Source organism: Vombatus ursinus, unplaced genomic scaffold, assembly GCF_900497805.2.
Source record: "Vombatus ursinus unplaced genomic scaffold, bare-nosed wombat genome assembly UNPS02011369.1, whole genome shotgun sequence".
In the NCBI taxonomy this organism is placed as follows: Eukaryota; Metazoa; Chordata; class Mammalia; order Diprotodontia; family Vombatidae; genus Vombatus; species Vombatus ursinus.
The window spans coordinates 6052197-6069443 of NW_020951147.1; the positions used below are offsets into that span (position 1 = coordinate 6052197).

The window sequence follows — 17247 nt, forward strand, 5'->3', positions numbered from 1 at the left end:
AAGGCCAGCCTGGGCACGGCCAATGGGGAGAGGGGCACCACGGACCCACGCACCCTCTGAGAGGTGGAGCCAGGAGGCTCACCACCCTCAGGGCTGTCTTCAGGTGGGTACAAAGGAAAGGGTCCAGGAATGGGAAGCAGGAGTCCCAGGTCTCCTGAGTCGTCCTTCTCTGGACCTCAGTTTCCCCTTCTGTAAAATGAAGCGAGTAGAGAGATGATCTAAGAGCCTGAGAGCCAGATTCTGGGAGGAGGCAGTGTTAAACTCCCATCTGTCCAGCGGTTTACAGAGCGCTTGGGGTCTGCCATCTTACCTGATCCTCATCACTTGCTCCAAAAAGCAGAGGAAAAGGCCGGTGCAGTGCTCTTTAAACATGAGAGGCTCTTTATACAAACTGCCTCTGCCCATCAGGGAAGACAGATCCTGCCCGTCTGCAGAGGAAGAAACCAACTAGTTAAATGATGGCCCAGATGTTCCCAAGGGTTGGCCAGAGTCAGGATTCAAGCCGAGCCCCTTTGCTCCTCTGGCCTGCAGAGGGGGCGCTGAGCAGGTGCTCCCAGAGGCCAGGGCCTCCTGGGAGGGGACTAAGGTGGGAGCCAGGTGTGGGCAGGGAAGTGACCAGGGCCCCTGGAGCACGACAGCTCCTTCACCGGGGGCTCCCTTTTCTCCTCCTTCCTCCAGACCAGGAGCGCCTGGCCCTGGGCACCGAAGAAGGGCTCTATGTCATTCACCTGCACAGCAACGGTGAGGCCAGGGCAGGGTGTGGAGGCTGGTGGCCGAGCCAGGAGCCAGGAGCCAGGGCTGATGGGGACATACCGGGAGTGGGGCCAGAGCGGCGGGGGGCCAGGAGCGACGGCCACGGTCTAGGCTCACCGCCGGTCCCCCTTCCTCAGATATCTTCCAGGTGGGCGAGTGTAAGCGGGTCCAGCGCCTGGCAGTCAGTCAGCCCGCAGGGCTCCTGGCCGTACTGTGCGGCCGCGGCCCCAGCGTCCGCCTTTTCGCCCTGGACGAGCTGGAGAGCAGCGAGGCGGCGGGGGCCAAGATCACCGAGTCCAGGGGCTGTCAGAGCCTGGCAGCGGGCCGGGTCTTGCAGGCCAGCACAGCCGTACTCTGCGTGGCCGTCAAGCGGCAGGTCCTCTGCTACCAGCTGGGGCCTGGCCCCGGGCCCTGGCACCGGCGCATCCGAGAACTGCAGGTGCCTGGGCCGGTGCAGAGCCTGGCGCTGGTGGGTGACCGGCTGTGCGTGGGGGCAGCCGGAGCCTTCGCCCTCTACCCGCTGCTCAATGAGGCGGCCCCTCTGGTGCTGGGCTCGGGGCTGGCTACCGAGGGGCTGGGCCCCAGTGAGGCGCTGGGCGCCGTCGAGCTCAGCCTCAGTGAGTTCCTGCTCCTCCTCTCCACGGCGGGCGTCTATGTGGACAGGACAGGAAAGAAGTCCAGGAGTCAGGAGCTGCTCTGGCCTGTGGCCCCCACAGGCTGGGGTGAGTCGGGGCATCAGGGCCGAGGGGCGAGCACGAGAACAGGGGAGGGCCAGCAGAGACAGAGCCTTGGGGAGGATCTGCTCGCAAATCCATGTTTTCCTCCTCCATGAAATGGGCATAATAATGCCTGAACCTTCCCAGGGCTGGTGTGAGGAGGGTGCTGGAGATGGGAGCTGCTGTTAACAGTAATAATCGGGGTGAAAACGCCCCCCTTCTCCCCCTCTACCTCCAACCACCAGGCTACACGGCCCCCTACCTGACAGTGTTCAGCGAGAATGCCATCGATGTGTTTGATGTTCGGAAGGCAGAGTGGGTCCAATCTGTGCCGCTCAAGAAGGTGTGGCTGCCGAGCCCCCCAGACATGCGGAAGGGGTGATCCCTGAGTCCTCCAGGGACAGGGCTGGTGCCGGGGGCTCCTGGGGCTGGTCTGTATCCGAGGGAGTGAGCTGAGGATGCTGGACCCACGACCACCGAAGTCCAGATCCCCCCTGGGCGGCCCTCCCAAGTCCCCTGTCCTCTCTGGGCCTCAGTGTCCTTTCCCGTAAAACGAGAGGGTCCCTCCCTTCCAACGGTAAGTCTCTGGTCCTGCGCTCTGTGCCACACTTCCTCAGGTCCGCCCCCTGAACCCTGAGGGCTCCCTTTGTCTCTATGGCTCCGAGAAAGTCCGACTGACCTACCTCAGGAATCGGCTGGCGGGTGAGTGCAGCTGTGCGTGTGGGCGAGCCAATGGGCACTCTCCCTGGGCCCCCACTGGAAGCCCCTCGGGCCAGGGCCTTAGCCACGCGCCATTCCCCTTCCCCGAGATGCACCAGGGTACACTGGCAGTCAGCTGCAGTCAGAGGCAGGACCCGGGTCCGAGCCACAGCTCTGCCCCATCCTAGCTGTATGATCTCAGGTGAGCTGGTTCCCCTCTCTGAGCCTCAGTTTTCCTCCTGTGAAATGGGAGGAATGATCCAGTGATGCCTTACCCGCTGAGAGGCTGGAGGGCTGGCCCTGGAGTCAGGAAGAGAGAGATCCGGTCTCTGCCCCTGCCTAGCTGAGTGACCCGGGGCAAGGTCTGAGGCCTCTCTCAGACTACTAAGCGGCCACATCTACACGAGTGGACGGACTTTCTGAATTGATGAAATAACAGGTCTAGACCAAAAACAGCCCAACCCGAGCTGCCCGGCTGGATGCTCGGGCAGGGGCGTCCTGAGGCTCCCTCTGCCGTGACGGCGACGTGGCTCCCCAGGGGCCCCCAGCAGAGCTCAGAGAGGGTCCCTGGCCGCCAGGGCTCCCGCGTTCACCCAGGGGTTCCTGAAGCGGGAGGGTTGCTGTTACAGAGAAGGATGAGTTTGACATCCCCGACCTGACTGACAACAGCCGGCGCCAGCTGTTCCGGACCAAGAGCAAACGTCGCTTTTATTTCCGAGTCTCTGAGGAGCAGCGCCAGCAGCAGCGCAGGTAGAGGCCAGCCGGACCCGCCGCCCCAGGCCCCGGGCGGGCGGCCCGCGACCCCAGCCCCCGGGGGGGCGGCCCGCGATCCCAGCCCCCGGGCGGGCGGCGGTCCCCGGCCCGCGACCCCAGCCCACCTGCTTCTTTCCACCTGGGCTTCCGTCAAAGCCCAGACAGTCCTGCAGCCCTTGGGAGCTGTCCCTTTCCTGGGGTTAGGGGCCTCCCTGCAGGAGGGCGTGGGGGGCTGCACGCTCCTCAGCCCCCACTCTGCCATCCTTCCAGGGAGATGCTGAAGGACCCCTTTGTGCGCTCTAAGCTCATCTCTCCACCAACGAACTTCAGCCACCTGGCCCACATGGGTCCTGGGGATGGGAGGCCAGAGCTGCCCTTGGTGAGTGGCCAGGTAGCTGGGGGCTCCAGGGATGGAGAGAGCTCATGGCTCGTGTCTTGTGGGGTGTGGGAGGAAGGGTGTGAGGGCGGGGTCAGAAGCCCACTGGGCCCATCCCCGGTGTGCCCTAGAGGGGCCCAGAAGGGAGGGGTGGGCAGAGGCTGTTCTGAGGGGTCCACTGTAGCGGAGGGCTCGGCACTCTCTATATACCTCCCTAGACGCCAGTGCAGGGGGGAAGCCTGTGGCCTCACGGCCACATGTGGCCCTCTAGGTCTTCAAGTGTGGCTCTACGACTGAATCCAAACTTCCCAGAACAAATCCTTTTAAGTGTAATGGGAAGAGCACAAAATCTGGAGTCACAAGACCTGGGTTCACTTGCTACTCCAGTGACCTTGGACAAGTCATTCTCCCTGGGGATCCATGTCCCCATCTGTAAAATGAAAGCATTGTTCTGGATGACCTCTGGGGTCACTTCCAGGTTTAAGGTTCTGTTCTTGTTCAAGGCCTTGGCCTTAGGGTCAAAGGAGAGTGTAGAGATGACCCAGTCCCAGCGTCAGACCCAGGAGGGAATCGGGCTCCACATAGGCTGGTGACTTGCCCCGAGTCAGGCACCTGGTTTCCAAACTGGCTCTGACGTCTGCCTAGGGCTCTCTCCACTATGTTCTGGTTTTGTTTGTGCTGAGTGATGGGAGCAGGAAGGAGCAGAAGCTCCTGAGGGCAGGGATGGTTGGACTTGGCATCCCCAGGGCCCAACAGGAGACTGACAGATGCTGGTTGACAGATTGGCTTGTATTCCCAGTACCTGGCACATAGTAGGCTCTTGGATGGGCAGGCAGCCTGTGCCAGTGGCTGGGTGGAGAATGGAGCTCAGCATCCAGGGAGGGATCTTTCCTCTTGACACGGAGCCCCTTTCCTCCAGGCTCCTGACGACAAGGGCCGTGGAGGAGGCCGCGGTCGTGGCCCCGCGAGGCCCCACAGCTTTTCGGAGGCTCCCCGGCGGCCCGCCTCCATGGGCAGTGAGGTCCTCGTGTCAGACGCAGACTCCGGTAAGGGCCTGCTTCCTTTTCGTCCAGTCCCTTCCCTCCTGGCCTGGGCCCAAAGATCTGGAGCTCACCCGGCTTCCCTAGGAGTGACCCTGGCCCCGGCACGGCGTCGCCGCTCATCATGGCCCTCTTTCCGCAGTGAGGAGGAAGCCCAGGTCGTCCCTCTCCAGCGAGTCGGTGTCCTGTAGCCAGGGCCCCCTGAGTCCAGCGACCTCTTTGAGCCAGGTGAGGAGCTGGGGTGAGGCAAGAGTTCCAGGCTGGACATGATCCAGACGGCTCTGTGCTCTGTCTGGCCACTCTTCCCAAACTGAGGCAGAGGCTCCCCTCGGAGAACCTTTTCTCCCTGATAATCACCCCATGGATGTGTGTCGCCTTTAGGCATGTTAGCATTGGCTAGGGTCTTGGAGCAGAAAATTTCAGAGCTCAAAGGGTCTCAGGATACAGAATGTAAGAATTTGAAGAAAGGTTTTAGAACGTGGAATATCAGCTCTAAGAGGGTCCTTAACACACGGAACATAGACTCCTAGATGTAGGAGGGGCCTTAGACCATGGAGTATCAGCTCTAAGAGGGTCCTTAGCACATGGAACATTGGAATTGGAAGGGAACCAGTTGAACCCCCTTGCTTTAAAGGGAGAAACTGAGGCCTGGAAGGGGAGGTAACTTGCCTAAGGTCACAGGGCCAAGGTTAAAACAAACTTCTTGTCCAGTGTACTTACCATTGGTCTACACTGCCCTGATGTCCCAGAACAGTATAGATTTCTGTTCTTTTAAGGAGGTTTCACAAAAAGAATCTCCTTTTAGACTTTGAGCTCTGAGTGTCGGTTCAGACAATCTGTCCACTGCCCAGCCTGGGGATCCCTATCCCTGCATCCTGGGAAGACCTTTGTTCTGGCAGAGGAGGCCCAGCCCAGGGTCCCCATGGGGACGTAGGAGGGGTGGGGGGGGAGACCTTTCCTGTGGCCACAGGGAGGGACCTGGGGTGAGGGGTGGGGTCCTGCCTGTTGATCTCTCTCCCTGAGCCCCCGCCTCCCCCTCTCAGATCTCAGACCGTCCCCGGAGCCTTCCCCCGGCCCCTGAATCAGAGAGCTCCCGCTGAGCCACCCTGGCTGGGAATACCGGCCCCTCCCCACGCCAGCTCCAGGGGGGGCAATGGAAGGAGAAAAGTGACCACCAGTGGAGTGTTTTGGACCCAGGAAGGGGCTGGGGCGCCCCCTGCTGGCCGGGGTGGTGTGCAGGAAGGGATGACCGCAGTAGGGTCCAGGCTCAGGCAGCTGGATCCTCCCAGAGCTCCCAGACCAGGGGCGGCTCGAGCCCTGTGATCCCAATGTCCAACCTCTCCTCATCCACCCAGCCCAGTCCACAGGGTCAGCCAAGCATCCCACCTCCCCTGCTCCGTGCCCAGAGCGCCTGCTCAGCGCCCGGTGGGGGGATCCAGCTTGTGCCTGGGCCCTGGGCATCGGTGGGTGCTCTTGGGACAGAAGGGTGGGGGTATCCAGGAGAAGGGAAGAGCCACACTTTGGGGAGTGGAAGGAGGAGTCCCAGCTGGCATGTTTGGGGGGGTGGAGGGGAAGGGGGGCAACGGGTCCTGTCAGCTGCTGGCCCCGCCTCCTCTGCCCGGGTATAAATGAGGCGGAGCCCGAGGGGCATGGGAAGAGCGAGAACCCCGGGAGACAACATCCTGAGAGAATGAGGCAGACGTGGGGACTTAGGTGAGACAAGGAAGGGAGAGGAAGAGAAAGAAATGGGGCTAGGGAGAGACAGAGAAGGGGGAAGAGGGGCGCCGGGAGAAAAGCTGGAGCGCGGGGAGACGATTGGATTTGGACGCAGGATCCGGGACCATCAGTCAGTCAACACTTAGGAAGCGCCTACTGTGTGCCCGGCACTGTGTGCTAAGGGCTAGTCCCCTCGCCTCCCTGGGCCTTGGCGTCTCCGAGGTGATTCCAGATCTAAGTCCTAGGATCCCACAATCCCACGAGAGGGCCAGGAGGAGAGAAGGACTAGAGGAAGAGACGGGACAAAAGAAAGAGGGAGGAGGTGGACCGTGGAGAAAAGGGGAGAAAGGAAGTGTTAGAAAAGGGTGGAGGCGTGGAGGAGAGGAGGAGGAGCAGCATGGTGCTGGGGGTGTGGGGAGGCAGAAGAGTGATGGAGAAAAAGCAGGTAGGACCGAAAAGGGGCGGGGCTCCCCTGGAGCGGGGCTGGAGGGAGCTTCCCATCATCCAAGCCTGGAGGTGGAGATGATGGGGGAGGGGAGAGGAGTTCAGGGAAGGGGCTAAATTGTGTGGGATGGGGAGGGCTGTGGGGGAGGGGAATAAGGGGTGCTGCGGGATCCGTTCTGATTTGGACTATCTAACCCTTTATTTGGAGAGAGGGGGACTTCTCAAAGTTTCAGATAACTCTGTATTAGGGAGCTATATGGGGGGAATTTCATTATTGTTATTGTGGTTATTATTATTATAATTATTATTATTATTATTTTTAAACCTCCTGTTGTCTCAGTCAGGGGGACAAGCCGAGTATTTATCTGATGATACTGTTTGTGGAAGGACCAACAGCAATATTTGATGTGACAAAAGAAATCTAATAAAGATGTCTTTATAAGCTGCCTTTTGGCCTCTCCCTCCACCGCGCCCTGGGTGTGTGTGTGTTGGGGGGGAAGGGCCGGTCATAAATCAGCTGCTTCTTCCCACCAGTGCCTCCCATCAGGCTTTAAGTGAACCTGGGCATGGATGGGGCCAAGGGCAGAGGGGTGGAGAAGAGGGCCCTGCGCTAGGCTAGGCATGAAGCCCTCTGCCACTCAGGCTTCCCTCACCTTCCCTTGCCTTTTCTGGATCTCTGGAATCCCTGGGGATGGGGGGTTGGGGCGGCTGTGAGCGCTTTGACCGTCAGTTTCCAGCTCTTTGACTTTGGGGGCGGGGCGTGTCCGCTTCTCACTGACCAGAGATGTAGCGGAGGAGGCTGGGCCAGGGGAGGTGTTTTGGAGCCCTTCCCTGATTCCCCTGGACATCAGCTAGGAGCCAGTCCCAGGGGCCGGGAAAGAGATTGCTACATTTTACTTCTGATCCCACCGATAGTGATTCTTTGATAATCTAAATGCAGGGTGAGTGAATTACTTGGGGCCACACAGAGCTCCCACTGATAAGCAGGCAGGCATTCCCCAAGGAAGTCAAAGATAGAAGTGTACCCAGTGTACCTTGGGTGTATACACCCACATGCCCCAGAACCTTCACAGGAGCACTTTCAAGAGTAGCAAAGATAGGGACACAGAGTATACGTCCACGGCTTCCATGGCTAATCAAAATGTTGCCAGCCCCTGCATGTGGCATGGGAGCTGTCTGCTCACGTGTAGTGTGGGGGAGTTGTGCTGCTCCAGGGGCATGGACATCTCTCTCCCTTCTCTTCCCACCCTTCTCCAAGGGAGACTTTAATTCCTGCCAGGAGGGGAACCCGGCAATTGGGGCTAGAATTATCTGCTCCTTTACATGTTGGAGGCCCTGGAGTCAGGAAGACCTGAGTTCAGATGTGACCTCAGACACTAGCTGTGTGACCCTGGACAAGTCACTTAACCTCTGTTTGCCTTAATCCACTGGAGAAGGAAATGGCAAACCAAGCGAGTGTTTTTGCCAAGAAAACCCCATGGACGGCATTGGCATGCAATGGTCCACAGAGTCACAAAGAGACAAAGAGTCACACAACTGAACAACGACATAGTCTAGGGGATATGCTTTTCAGGTTCAAGCTAACTTCTGATCACTGTTTTATTATCGGGGGAAGCTGGACCCCAAACCTGACATCCAAGGCTTGACTCCTTTCCCACCAAATACCAGTTCCACTCAGCACTTAGTCAAGAAAACCACTCGTCCAAATGAACAGCAAATTAGAAGTCAGAAAAAGTCTATGTAGGACAGTATCTGCCCGACAACGGAGAGAAGGAGCTCTCCCACGGGGAGCAAGGTAGCTTAGCTCGACCAAGAGAGAAAGTCCCAGATCTCAGCCACGGGGATGCTTCCCAAGCCCAGTGTAGTCTGGCCGGCTGGGGAGAGGGATGTGATGGTCTGGCTTCTCCCCACTCTCTAAGGATTTATTTCAGGAGATCAGAGTTGGAGCTAGAAGGGACCTTGGGGATCATCTATTCCAACACATTTTTCTAGATTAAAAAAAACAAAAACAAAACAAACAAACAAACAAAACCCCTAGGGATTGTGCAGACAGCTATTAAGCAGCAGGTAAGGCTGCATCCCAGAGCTGCTCGCAGGGAGCCAGGGTAGCCCAAGCTTTGAGCGCCACCTGGTGGCTTGTGCCCTGTAGAGACCACTCCAAATCACATCTAGTGAAGAAATACTCTGTGTGTGTGTGAGTGTGTGTGTTCTGGGGTGGGGGAAAGGGGTCTGCTTGAATATCGCAAACTATCAGGCGTTCGACAAACGAAACCATCTCTGCCCTCAAAGAGCTTACGTTTTACTGGGAACATACATGTGTAAGTCAGAGGGTTTAGGAAGGATAGTCATGACGTCTGCCTGAAACGGAGGGTGGGGGCCAGCTGGTGGAGGCCCCTCAGTCTCAGGTAGGACATTGAGCCTTTTATTCTAGAGGCAATGGGCCCTGGGGGCCCTGGGGGCTTAGAGCTGCAGGAGATTTGGCACTTTGGCAGCTGAGTGGAGGCTGGGTTGGAGAATGAGCACAGGAAGCAGGGAGGCCATCAGGACAGTGGAGGCATGAGACCACAAAGGCTGGAAGGAGGGCAGACGCTACATAACTGGAGGGAAGGGGATGGATGCAAGAGACAGAGAAGTGGAATCTACATTTGGCACCTTTGAACCTAGATCACAGAAGGGCTGAGCTGCCAGCAGTTTCGGGGCATTGAGTCTAACCCCACTCAGCGTGAAGTTTCTGGGGTGCCTTTCTCTTCAAGTTCTCCTCCTCCCTCTCTGACAACTCCTCCTCTGTTTCCTTGGCCGGATGCTCCTCCAGATCCTGCCCTCTAATCACAGGGGTCCCTCATGTCTCTGGCCTGGGCCCTCCTCCCTTCTCCCTCTAGACTGCTTCACTTGGGGGCCTCCTCAGCTCCCACAGATTTAACGACCATCTCTATGCCGAGGATTCTCACATCCACCTCTCCTGCCCCAGCCCCGATGACATCCAATCATCTTTTTTGCCCCTGAACCCTCCACCTGTCCCACTTTCCCTGTGACTGTAGAGGGCACCCCCATCTTCCCAGTTCTTCAGGCTCCCGACCTAATCCTGAGATTGCTCTCTCTCTCACACTCCTGCCGGTATCTGAGCTCTTGTAAAGGCTTGTTGTTCTCAACTTGGGAATTTCTCTCGAACGCGCCCCCTTCTCTCCTGTGACACTGCCCCCATCCTGGTGCAGACTTTCATTCCCTCACACCTGGACTACGGTAATAGCTGCTGCGGGGACTGCCTGCCTCAAGCCTCTCCCCACTCCATTCAGCATCTAAAGTGATTTTCCTGAAGCCCAGGTCTGACCATGTCACCCCACACTGCAAACTGCAGGGGCTCCCTTTGGCCTCCAGGATCAAATCCAACGCTCTGTTTGGCCTTCACAGTCCTGCCTAACCTGCCCCCTCCTCCCTTTCCAGTCTGCTGACACCCGACTCTTGAATCTAGCCACACTGGCCTCCTGGCTGCTCTGTCTCCTGACTGCTGGTGTTTTCACTGTCTGTCTCCCCCTCCCTGAGCAATCTCTGCTTCCTCATCTCTACCTACTGACCTCCCTGGCTTCCTTCAAGTCCCAGCTAAAATCCCACCTTCTCCAGGAAGCCTTTCCCCTCTCCCTCAATTCCAGTGCCTTCCTTCTGCTAATGAATGTTTCTTATTTGTCCCATGTGCGGCTCTCGCTTCGCATGTGTTTGTTTGCACGTTGTCTCCCCTTTTGGACTGTAAGCTCCTTGAGGGCAGGGCCTGTCTTTTACCTCTTTTTGTATCCCCAGGGCTTAGCAGAGTGCCTGGCACACAGCAGGCGATCAGTAAGGGCTGATTGACAGGTTTGTCGGTCATCTGAGATGGGAGGAAGGCAGACCTTTGTGCTGCCTGAAATTTCATCATTGAGGATTTGTTCCTTTTCGTCCACTCGTGCGGCGGGGACCCAGGGGGCACAACTAGGAGAAGTGGGCGGCACTTACAGAGAGGTGGAGAAAATATGTGCCGAACAAAGCATTGCAAAAGGAGGTCGGGCTGCCTCTGGAGGTAGTGAGCTCCCCATCCTGGGAGGTCTCCAAGCAGAGGCTGGATGGGGTGGGAGGTGAGGGGGGAAGGGGTTCCTGGTCAAGCACGGGTTGGCCTGAACTCCCTCTACAATCCTCCCCAATCCTCTTCAAAGTCTGAGACACTTGAGGTTCCCGCGCCTCTAAACGCGGTCAGCAGCCGAAACTACAACTCCCAGAATCCAGTGTGGCGGAGAGACACGTGCTTCCGGCGTTCGCCTTCCGCCCTGGAGATACCGAGGTGAGTCCAACCGCTTTTCCCAAGAGCCCCTTCGGCTCCGCCCTGAGCCCCGAGGTGGCCTTCCGGGGTGGGGTTCCTGTGCTTGAGCGACAGCGGTCGGCGGGAACTTCATCTCCCAGCAAGCTCCGCGCGGGTGCTGGGCGGAGCGGACTCCATCTCCCGGCATGCTCCGGGCCCCGCGGGCTCCTGGGCAAGCTCCTTGTGTGGGATGTACGAGCGGAGGTGGGCGCGGGGCCGGGGGCTGGGGGCCCGGGGGAGGGGTCGCAGCTGACCACTGGGACTCTGGCCCGACCCGAGGAGGACGGGGGAGGGGGCAGCAGACCGTGAGGAGAGAGAGGAGCAGAAACAAGGGGAGGGGGAGGAGCTGCAGGTGCGAGGGAGGGGGAGGGGGCTTGAAGTGACAAGGGAGGGTCGTGGGGGATGGGCCGGGGGAAGTGGAGGCAAGGGTCCTGGAGGGGTCGAGGGCCATGGGTGACAGGAGGGGGTAGGGTCGTGGAGGAGGGTGGTTAGGGGGGAAGTGAAGAGAGGGGTCGTGGAGGGGAGGGGCATGGGTGAACAGAGAGGCGTTGGGATCCTGGGGGAAGAGAGGGGCTGGGGTCCTGGGGAAGGGGAGGGGACTCAGGGGAGGGAAGCTTGGAGTGGCAGGGGAGGGGGCAGGGTCTTAGAGGAAGGAAGGGGGCGGGGGAGGGATCCCGAGGAAGGGTGGGGGAGAGGCCAAAGGAGGGGTCTTTGAGGGGGAGGAGGGCCGTGGGTGACCAGAGGGGGAAGGATCCTGGGGGAGGGGAAGGGGTCGTCTTAGGGGAAGGGAACTTGGGGTGATGGGGGAGGGGGAGAGGTACCCCCCCATAAAAGTCATGTAAGAATGGGGAAGGGGCTGCTGGGGGAGCCCCCTGGTGCTCAAAAGAGGGGTATGTGTTAGGGAGGGGTGCACTGGAAAAAAGAGGGTGGAGCTGGTGAAAGGGTCCCTGAATTGGGCTTAGGATCTATCCATGTAGAGCGAGAAGGGCCCTTTGAGGTTATCTAACTTGACCTATTAGTTTTACTGATGGGGAAACCGAGGCTCAGAGCAGAGCAAGGGATTTGCCCAAGGTAGGCAGTTGGGAGGTCTAGTGCTCTTTCTTCTCCAATTCAGCAGGCATTGAAATGCCAGGAGAACTATACAAAAAGTAAAGTTCCTTCCCTCAGGGAGTTTCCTCTCTATTAAGGGGCCTAGAGGGGGTGCCTCACACCTGGGGAGAGTGGGAAGGGGGTGGTATCACACCATCCTGCCACCTTGGCCCCAGGGGCAGGAGTGGGGACTCCAGTAAGGGAGCAGAAGCATCTCTCTCCCTTAGAGGGAGAGGGAATGAGGGGAAAAGAGTGTGTTTGTAGGAGTTATACCCCCTCAGTTGTGCTCTTGAAGATGCTGAGGTCAGAGAGGAAGGGATTTGCTTAATGTCCCACGAGCCAGAATTCAAATCCAAGACACCAAGGGAAAGGGTGTGTGAAGCAGAAGTGAGGTAGAGGGAGAAAGAGTTCAGGCTTTGGAATGAAAGCATCAGCCTCAGTCCCATTTCTGTTTCTCACCTCTGCCGCTGACCAAGTGCCCTTTCTCAGTGGGTCTCAGTTTCCATATCTATATAATGAGACTGTGAAGGTTCTCATCAGTCCTGTGTCCTATAAATGGCGGGGAGGGCAGTGCAGAGGGATGGGAGAGGTTATGATGAGACTCTTAGGGAAGGGGAGGTGAGACGAGGGACAGGAATTGGAGTGAGGTGATACCTGCAGAGAAGGGAAAGGTGAAGGGATAGGGGGAGACAAGGAAGATGTGGAGACCCCTGAGCGTAGGGTTCCTCAGGGCAGGTAAAGAGAATTGGGAGGAGGTCGTGAATTGGGATGTGTTGATGGGGAGGTCATAAAGGGAACTCCAGAGAGGGCAGTGAGAAGCAAAGCCTTTAGGGAGGGCAAGTAGGAAAGTTTGATGACTTGGGGAGGCGGGGAGGACGATGGGCAAACGCCCCGACCAAAGGTGGGGAGGGTAAAGGCTAGCAGGGAAGCTTGGGGGGAGGACGTGGGCCTTGGGATGGTCCCACTTGGGCACGATGACAGGGCCAGAGTCCTCCATTCTTCTCTGCCCAGGTCACCATGGGGCTGAAGGCTGCCCAGAAAAACCTGTTCCCTCTGCGCTCCATTGACGATGTGGTGAGGCTTTTTGCAGCTGAGCTGAACCGGGAGGAGCCCGACCTGGTGCTGCTGTCCCTGGTGCTGGGCTTTGTGGAGCATTTCCTCGCTGTCAACAGAGTGATCCCCACCAATGTGCCTGAGCTCACCTTCCAGCCCAGCCCCGCCCCCGACCCCCCGGGCGGCCTCACCTACTTCCCGGTGGCTGACCTCTCCATCATCGCAGCCCTCCATGCCCGCTTCACGGCCCAGATCCGTGGCGCTGTGGACCTGTCTCTCTACCCTCGAGAGGGGGGCGTTTCTAGCCGGGAGCTGGTGAAGAAAGTCTCTGATGTCATATGGAACAGCCTGAGCCGTTCCTACTTCAAGGACCGAGCTCACATCCAGTCCCTTTTCAGCTTCATCACAGGTTTGGGCTTGTGGGAAAAGGGACCCTTTGTGCCGAGGCTGAGATCCCTCGGTCCTTGGCATGGAGCTCGAGGGAGGAGAGGCAGGAAGCCTGGGCTCACCCTACCCTCAGTCACAGATGTGTCTTGGCCTTGGGGAGGAAGCTGGGTTCTGGTCCCAGGATCCTGGAGGTAGAGCCAGAAGGGGCCTGAGAGGCTCCCTGGACTCCATGATGCCATCCTCGAAACCCAGAGGCAGCTGGGAAAGGTCACTGGAGGTCTGGTCACTGGAGGTCTGTCCTGTCTCCCCCTCAGTAATCTTGGGAGACTAGTTGTGAGAATATTTGGGGGTAGCTAGGTGGTGCAGTGGATAAAGCACCAGCCCTGAAGTCAAGAGGACCTGAGTTCAGAGCCAGCCTCAGACCAAACACTTGGCACCTACTAGCTGTGTGACCCTGGGCAAGTCACTTAACCCCGATTGCCTTAAAAAAAAAAAAAAAAAAAAGAATATTTGGCAAAGCACAGTCCAGATGCTGATGCTTTTTAATTTACACACATACCTGTGCAGAAGCGTGCTGAAGGGCAGAGGCAGAGACCATAGGGCCCTGGGGACGATGAGTTGGGCTCATGTGAACAGGCTTCCTGGAGGAGGGGGAGACAAAGAAGGGAGGGGATGCAACAGGGGAAGGAGTCTGCTACCTGGCCAGGGGATGGCTTGGGGCCAGGTGGGAGGCCCGGTTGTAGTTCCTTCTGCCTGGCTCCAGAGCAAGGGCTGGTAGAAGTCCCCTCCCCTTTCTGCTTCCAGGCACCAAGCTGGACAGCTCTGGGGTGGCCTTTGCAGTGGTGGGGGCCTGCCAGGCCCTGGGCCTCCGAGACGTCCACCTGGCCCTGTCTGAGGACCATGCCTGGGTTGTATTTGGCCCTGATGGAGAGCAGACGGCTGAGGTTACGTGGCACGGGAAAGGCAATGAGGACCGAAGGGGACAGACGGTGAACGCCGGCGTAGCTGAGCGAGTAATGCCGTTCCCCCCACCCCAGCCCTCCCACTCTTCCTCGGGAATTAACAGCTGCCTCCCCTCCCCATGGGACACAGTTCACTGGCCCCCAAGTCGTGCTGCTCTCCAGGAGAGGGGAGTGAATGGAGAATGAGGGCTTGTCCAGAGGGGAAGCTAACCTGATTGCCCTGTCTTGCCCCCAGAGCTGGTTATACCTAAAGGGCTCCTATTTGCGCTGTGACCGAAAGATGGAGGTGGCCTTCATGGTGTGTGCTATCAATCCCTCCATTGATCTGCACACGGACTCCCTGGAGCTTCTGCAGCTCCAGCAGGTGAGGCCCCGGACCCCCACCCCCTGCTGGTCCCCAGGACCAGGCCCTGAACGCCCCACCAGCCTTGCTTCTCTTCTGGCCCTCCAGGGTCAGGCTCCCAGCCTTGCAGGACCCCCAGGCTCAGGTCACATCTCTGTCATTTCTCACCCACAGAAACTTCTCTGGTTGCTTTATGACTTGGGACACTTGGAAAGGTGAGTGATGGAGAGGGGCAGGAGGCAGGTGGAGGGAAGGGGAGCCATGGGTGCCCGGATCGTGGTGGGCATCAGTCCCCATGCCTTCTCTGCAGGTACCCCATGGCTCTGGGGAACCTGGCAGACCTGGAGGAGCTGGAGCCGACGCCTGGCCGGCCAGACCCCCTCACTATCTACCACAAGGTGTGTGTGCATCGGTGGAGGAGGGAGCATGTCAGTGTATAGGGCAGGGAGAGGTCACGGGAGTGAGGTGGCTTGCTGCCCGTGAGGCGGAGAGGAAGGCAGGCCAGGATGGGGCTCCGGCCCGTGGGCTCAGGTGACAGCGGGGTGCCAGTGCTGCTCCAGCTCCAGAAGGGCATCTTGTCAAACACACACAACACAACACAACACAGTGGACCTCAGAGGAAGGCAGCCCCTCCCCTTGTGGAGCTCCCAGCCGTGGGGGTAGGACAGCACCCCACATACCCACAGTCCACAGTAACCAGCCAGCAAGTGTGTGCCTGGCTTTGCTGGCCTTGGCCTCGTGGGGACCTCCTTAGGCCACCTCCAGGTGCTTTGTGGGCTCCAAGGGCCGTAGGCTTGTGAGCTGCTGCCCATTGTCGTGAGGCGCCCAGCCTACGTCAGCAGCTGGACATTGTGCCCTGGACAGCAGGATTGGGCTGATTTAGCCTTGGGTGGTCAGGGAGTTTTTGATGATGGTGACCGCAAAGAAGAGCCGCGGGCCGGCTGGATAGGTGGTGTCCTGAGGTTCTGAACTCCCCACCCCCAGGGCATCGCTTCTGCCAAGACCTACTATCGGGATGAGCACATCTATCCCTACATGTACCTGGCTGGCTACCACTGCCGTAACCGTAACGTCCGAGAAGCCCTGCAGGCCTGGGCGGACACAGCCACCGTCATCCAGGAGTGAGGCACCTGCCCGTTCTTCCTCTCTCCCCTCAAGCACACTGCCCTCCTCGATCCCCCAGACCCCTTCTCACTGCTTGGGTGAATGGGGAGTTAGGGACCGTCCTTTCTTCCTTGTCACCGCCTGAGGGGCTAAAGAGGGGGTTGGGGAAGGAGACTGGGGTGGTCTGTGCTCACTCGGCCTCCCTCCTCCCAGCTACAATTACTGCCGGGAAGATGAGGAAATCTACAAGGAGTTCTTCGAGGTGGCCAATGATGTGGTCCCCAACCTGCTGAAGGAGGCCGCCGCGCTGGCGGAGACCGGGGAGGATCGAGGTGGAGAGCACACTCAGGTAAACGGGGCTGCGGGCCTGCTTCCCCTGGCCTCTGGGACCTTGGTTTGGAATCTTTGGGGGCGGTCACCTTTGTAACCCGATCTTAGGCATTTAAACATGTTATTCTGAGAAGGGGGGTTCGTGGGCTGGCCAGGGGCCGTTCCTAGAACTCTAAGCTGCGGGGGGGGCCTAACCTGCATGTTTCCCAGGGCTCCCCAGCCCAGGGTTCAGCCCTGCAGGACCCCGAGTGCTTCGCCCACCTCCTGCGCTTCTATGATGGCATCTGCAAGTGGGAGGAGGGCAGCCCCACGCCCGTGCTGCATGTGGGCTGGGCCACCTTCCTGGTGCAGTCGTTGGGGCGCTTCGAGGGGCAGGTGAGCCGGGGCCCCCAGTGGTACCCCCCAGAGACTGGGAGGGGGGGACAGTTTAGGGTACCCTCTGACAACCCAGGGGGCAACCTTCCCGTGGGTCCCCAGGTGAGGCAGAAGGTCCGGATTGTGAGCCGGGAGGCAGAGACGGCAGAGACCGAGGAGCCGTGGGGCGAGGAGGCCCGGGAGGGCCGAAGGAGGGGACCCCGGCGAGAGTCCAAGCCCGAGGAGCCGCCACCCCCCAAAAAGCTGGCCCTAGACAAGAGCGTCCCCAGGAGGCCCGGGGTGGCCCCAGGGGCTCCCAAGGGCCCCGAGGGGGGAGGACCCGGCCCAGCCCCAGCCCCTCCGGCCTCCCAGCCCCCCGAGGGCCCAGTGCTCACCTTCCAGAGCGAGAAGATGAAGGGCATGAAGGAGTTGCTGGTGGCCACCAAGATCAATTCCAGCGCCATCAAGCTGCAGCTCACTGCCCAGTCCCAAGTGCAGATGAAAAAACAGAAGGTGTCCACGCCCAGCGACTACACCCTGTCCTTCCTCAAGAGGCAGCGCAAGGGGCTGTGAGGGGCCGGGGCGCCCGGGGATCCCAGGGACGCGCGGGGGGCGGGGGGCGGGGGGGGGGCGCGCTTAACCCCTTCCTGCCTGTTTGTACATAGATTTATTTTTCAGTCTCCAGGAAGATAAATAAATTTTTTTAACAAACCCGAGGCTCTCGCGGTTATGCTGTTGGGCGCGGGGTCGGGGGTGGGCACAGCCCAGGGAGTGGGCACCGGCGGGCCGGCCGTGCCGTCTGCT

General features: G+C 59.2%; 2 protein-coding genes across 3 annotated transcripts in view; both read left to right on the forward strand.

The window, feature by feature from the left end:
* Positions 1-6603, forward strand: part of CDC42BPG (CDC42 binding protein kinase gamma) — a 27024-nt gene extending 20421 nt beyond the window's left edge. Inside the window, 9 exon segments of the mRNA XM_027856255.1 lie at positions 679-741; positions 891-1475; positions 1715-1812; positions 2087-2171; positions 2798-2918; positions 3192-3300; positions 4217-4343; positions 4480-4565; positions 5381-6603. Coding sequence (XP_027712056.1) covers positions 679-741; positions 891-1475; positions 1715-1812; positions 2087-2171; positions 2798-2918; positions 3192-3300; positions 4217-4343; positions 4480-4565; positions 5381-5437 — 1331 coding nt within the window. The 3' untranslated portion in view covers positions 5438-6603.
* A 1472-nt stretch (positions 6604-8075) lies between these two features.
* On the forward strand, positions 8076-17040 carry MEN1 (menin 1). Of its 2 annotated transcripts, XM_027856283.1 has the most exons (10): positions 8076-11025; positions 12922-13372; positions 14155-14363; positions 14548-14676; positions 14830-14870; positions 14966-15053; positions 15640-15776; positions 15973-16108; positions 16300-16464; positions 16567-17040. In XM_027856283.1, exons 2-10 carry the CDS (start codon positions 12928-12930, stop codon positions 17014-17016), a joined length of 1800 nt encoding a protein of 599 aa, XP_027712084.1. In that variant the 5' UTR covers positions 8076-11025; positions 12922-12927; the 3' UTR covers positions 17017-17040. The 2 variants fall into 2 exon arrangements, with proteins under 2 accessions (XP_027712084.1, XP_027712085.1); XM_027856284.1 differs by lacking the exon at positions 16300-16464 and having other exon boundaries at positions 8077-11025.
* The last annotated feature ends 207 nt before the right edge of the window (positions 17041-17247 follow it).

Bases quoted from the DNA above. Each gene is read 5' to 3' on its own strand.
- MEN1 (XM_027856283.1), top strand. From the start codon at position 12,928: ATGGGGCTGAAGGCTGCCCAGAAAAACCTGTTCCCTCTGCGCTCCATT. The intron at 14,364-14,547 runs GTAATGCCGTTC...TCTTGCCCCCAG, and splicing joins ACGCCGGCGTAGCTGAGCGA to AGCTGGTTATACCTAAAGGG. The intron at 15,054-15,639 runs GTGTGTGTGCAT...CCCCACCCCCAG, and splicing joins CCCTCACTATCTACCACAAG to GGCATCGCTTCTGCCAAGAC.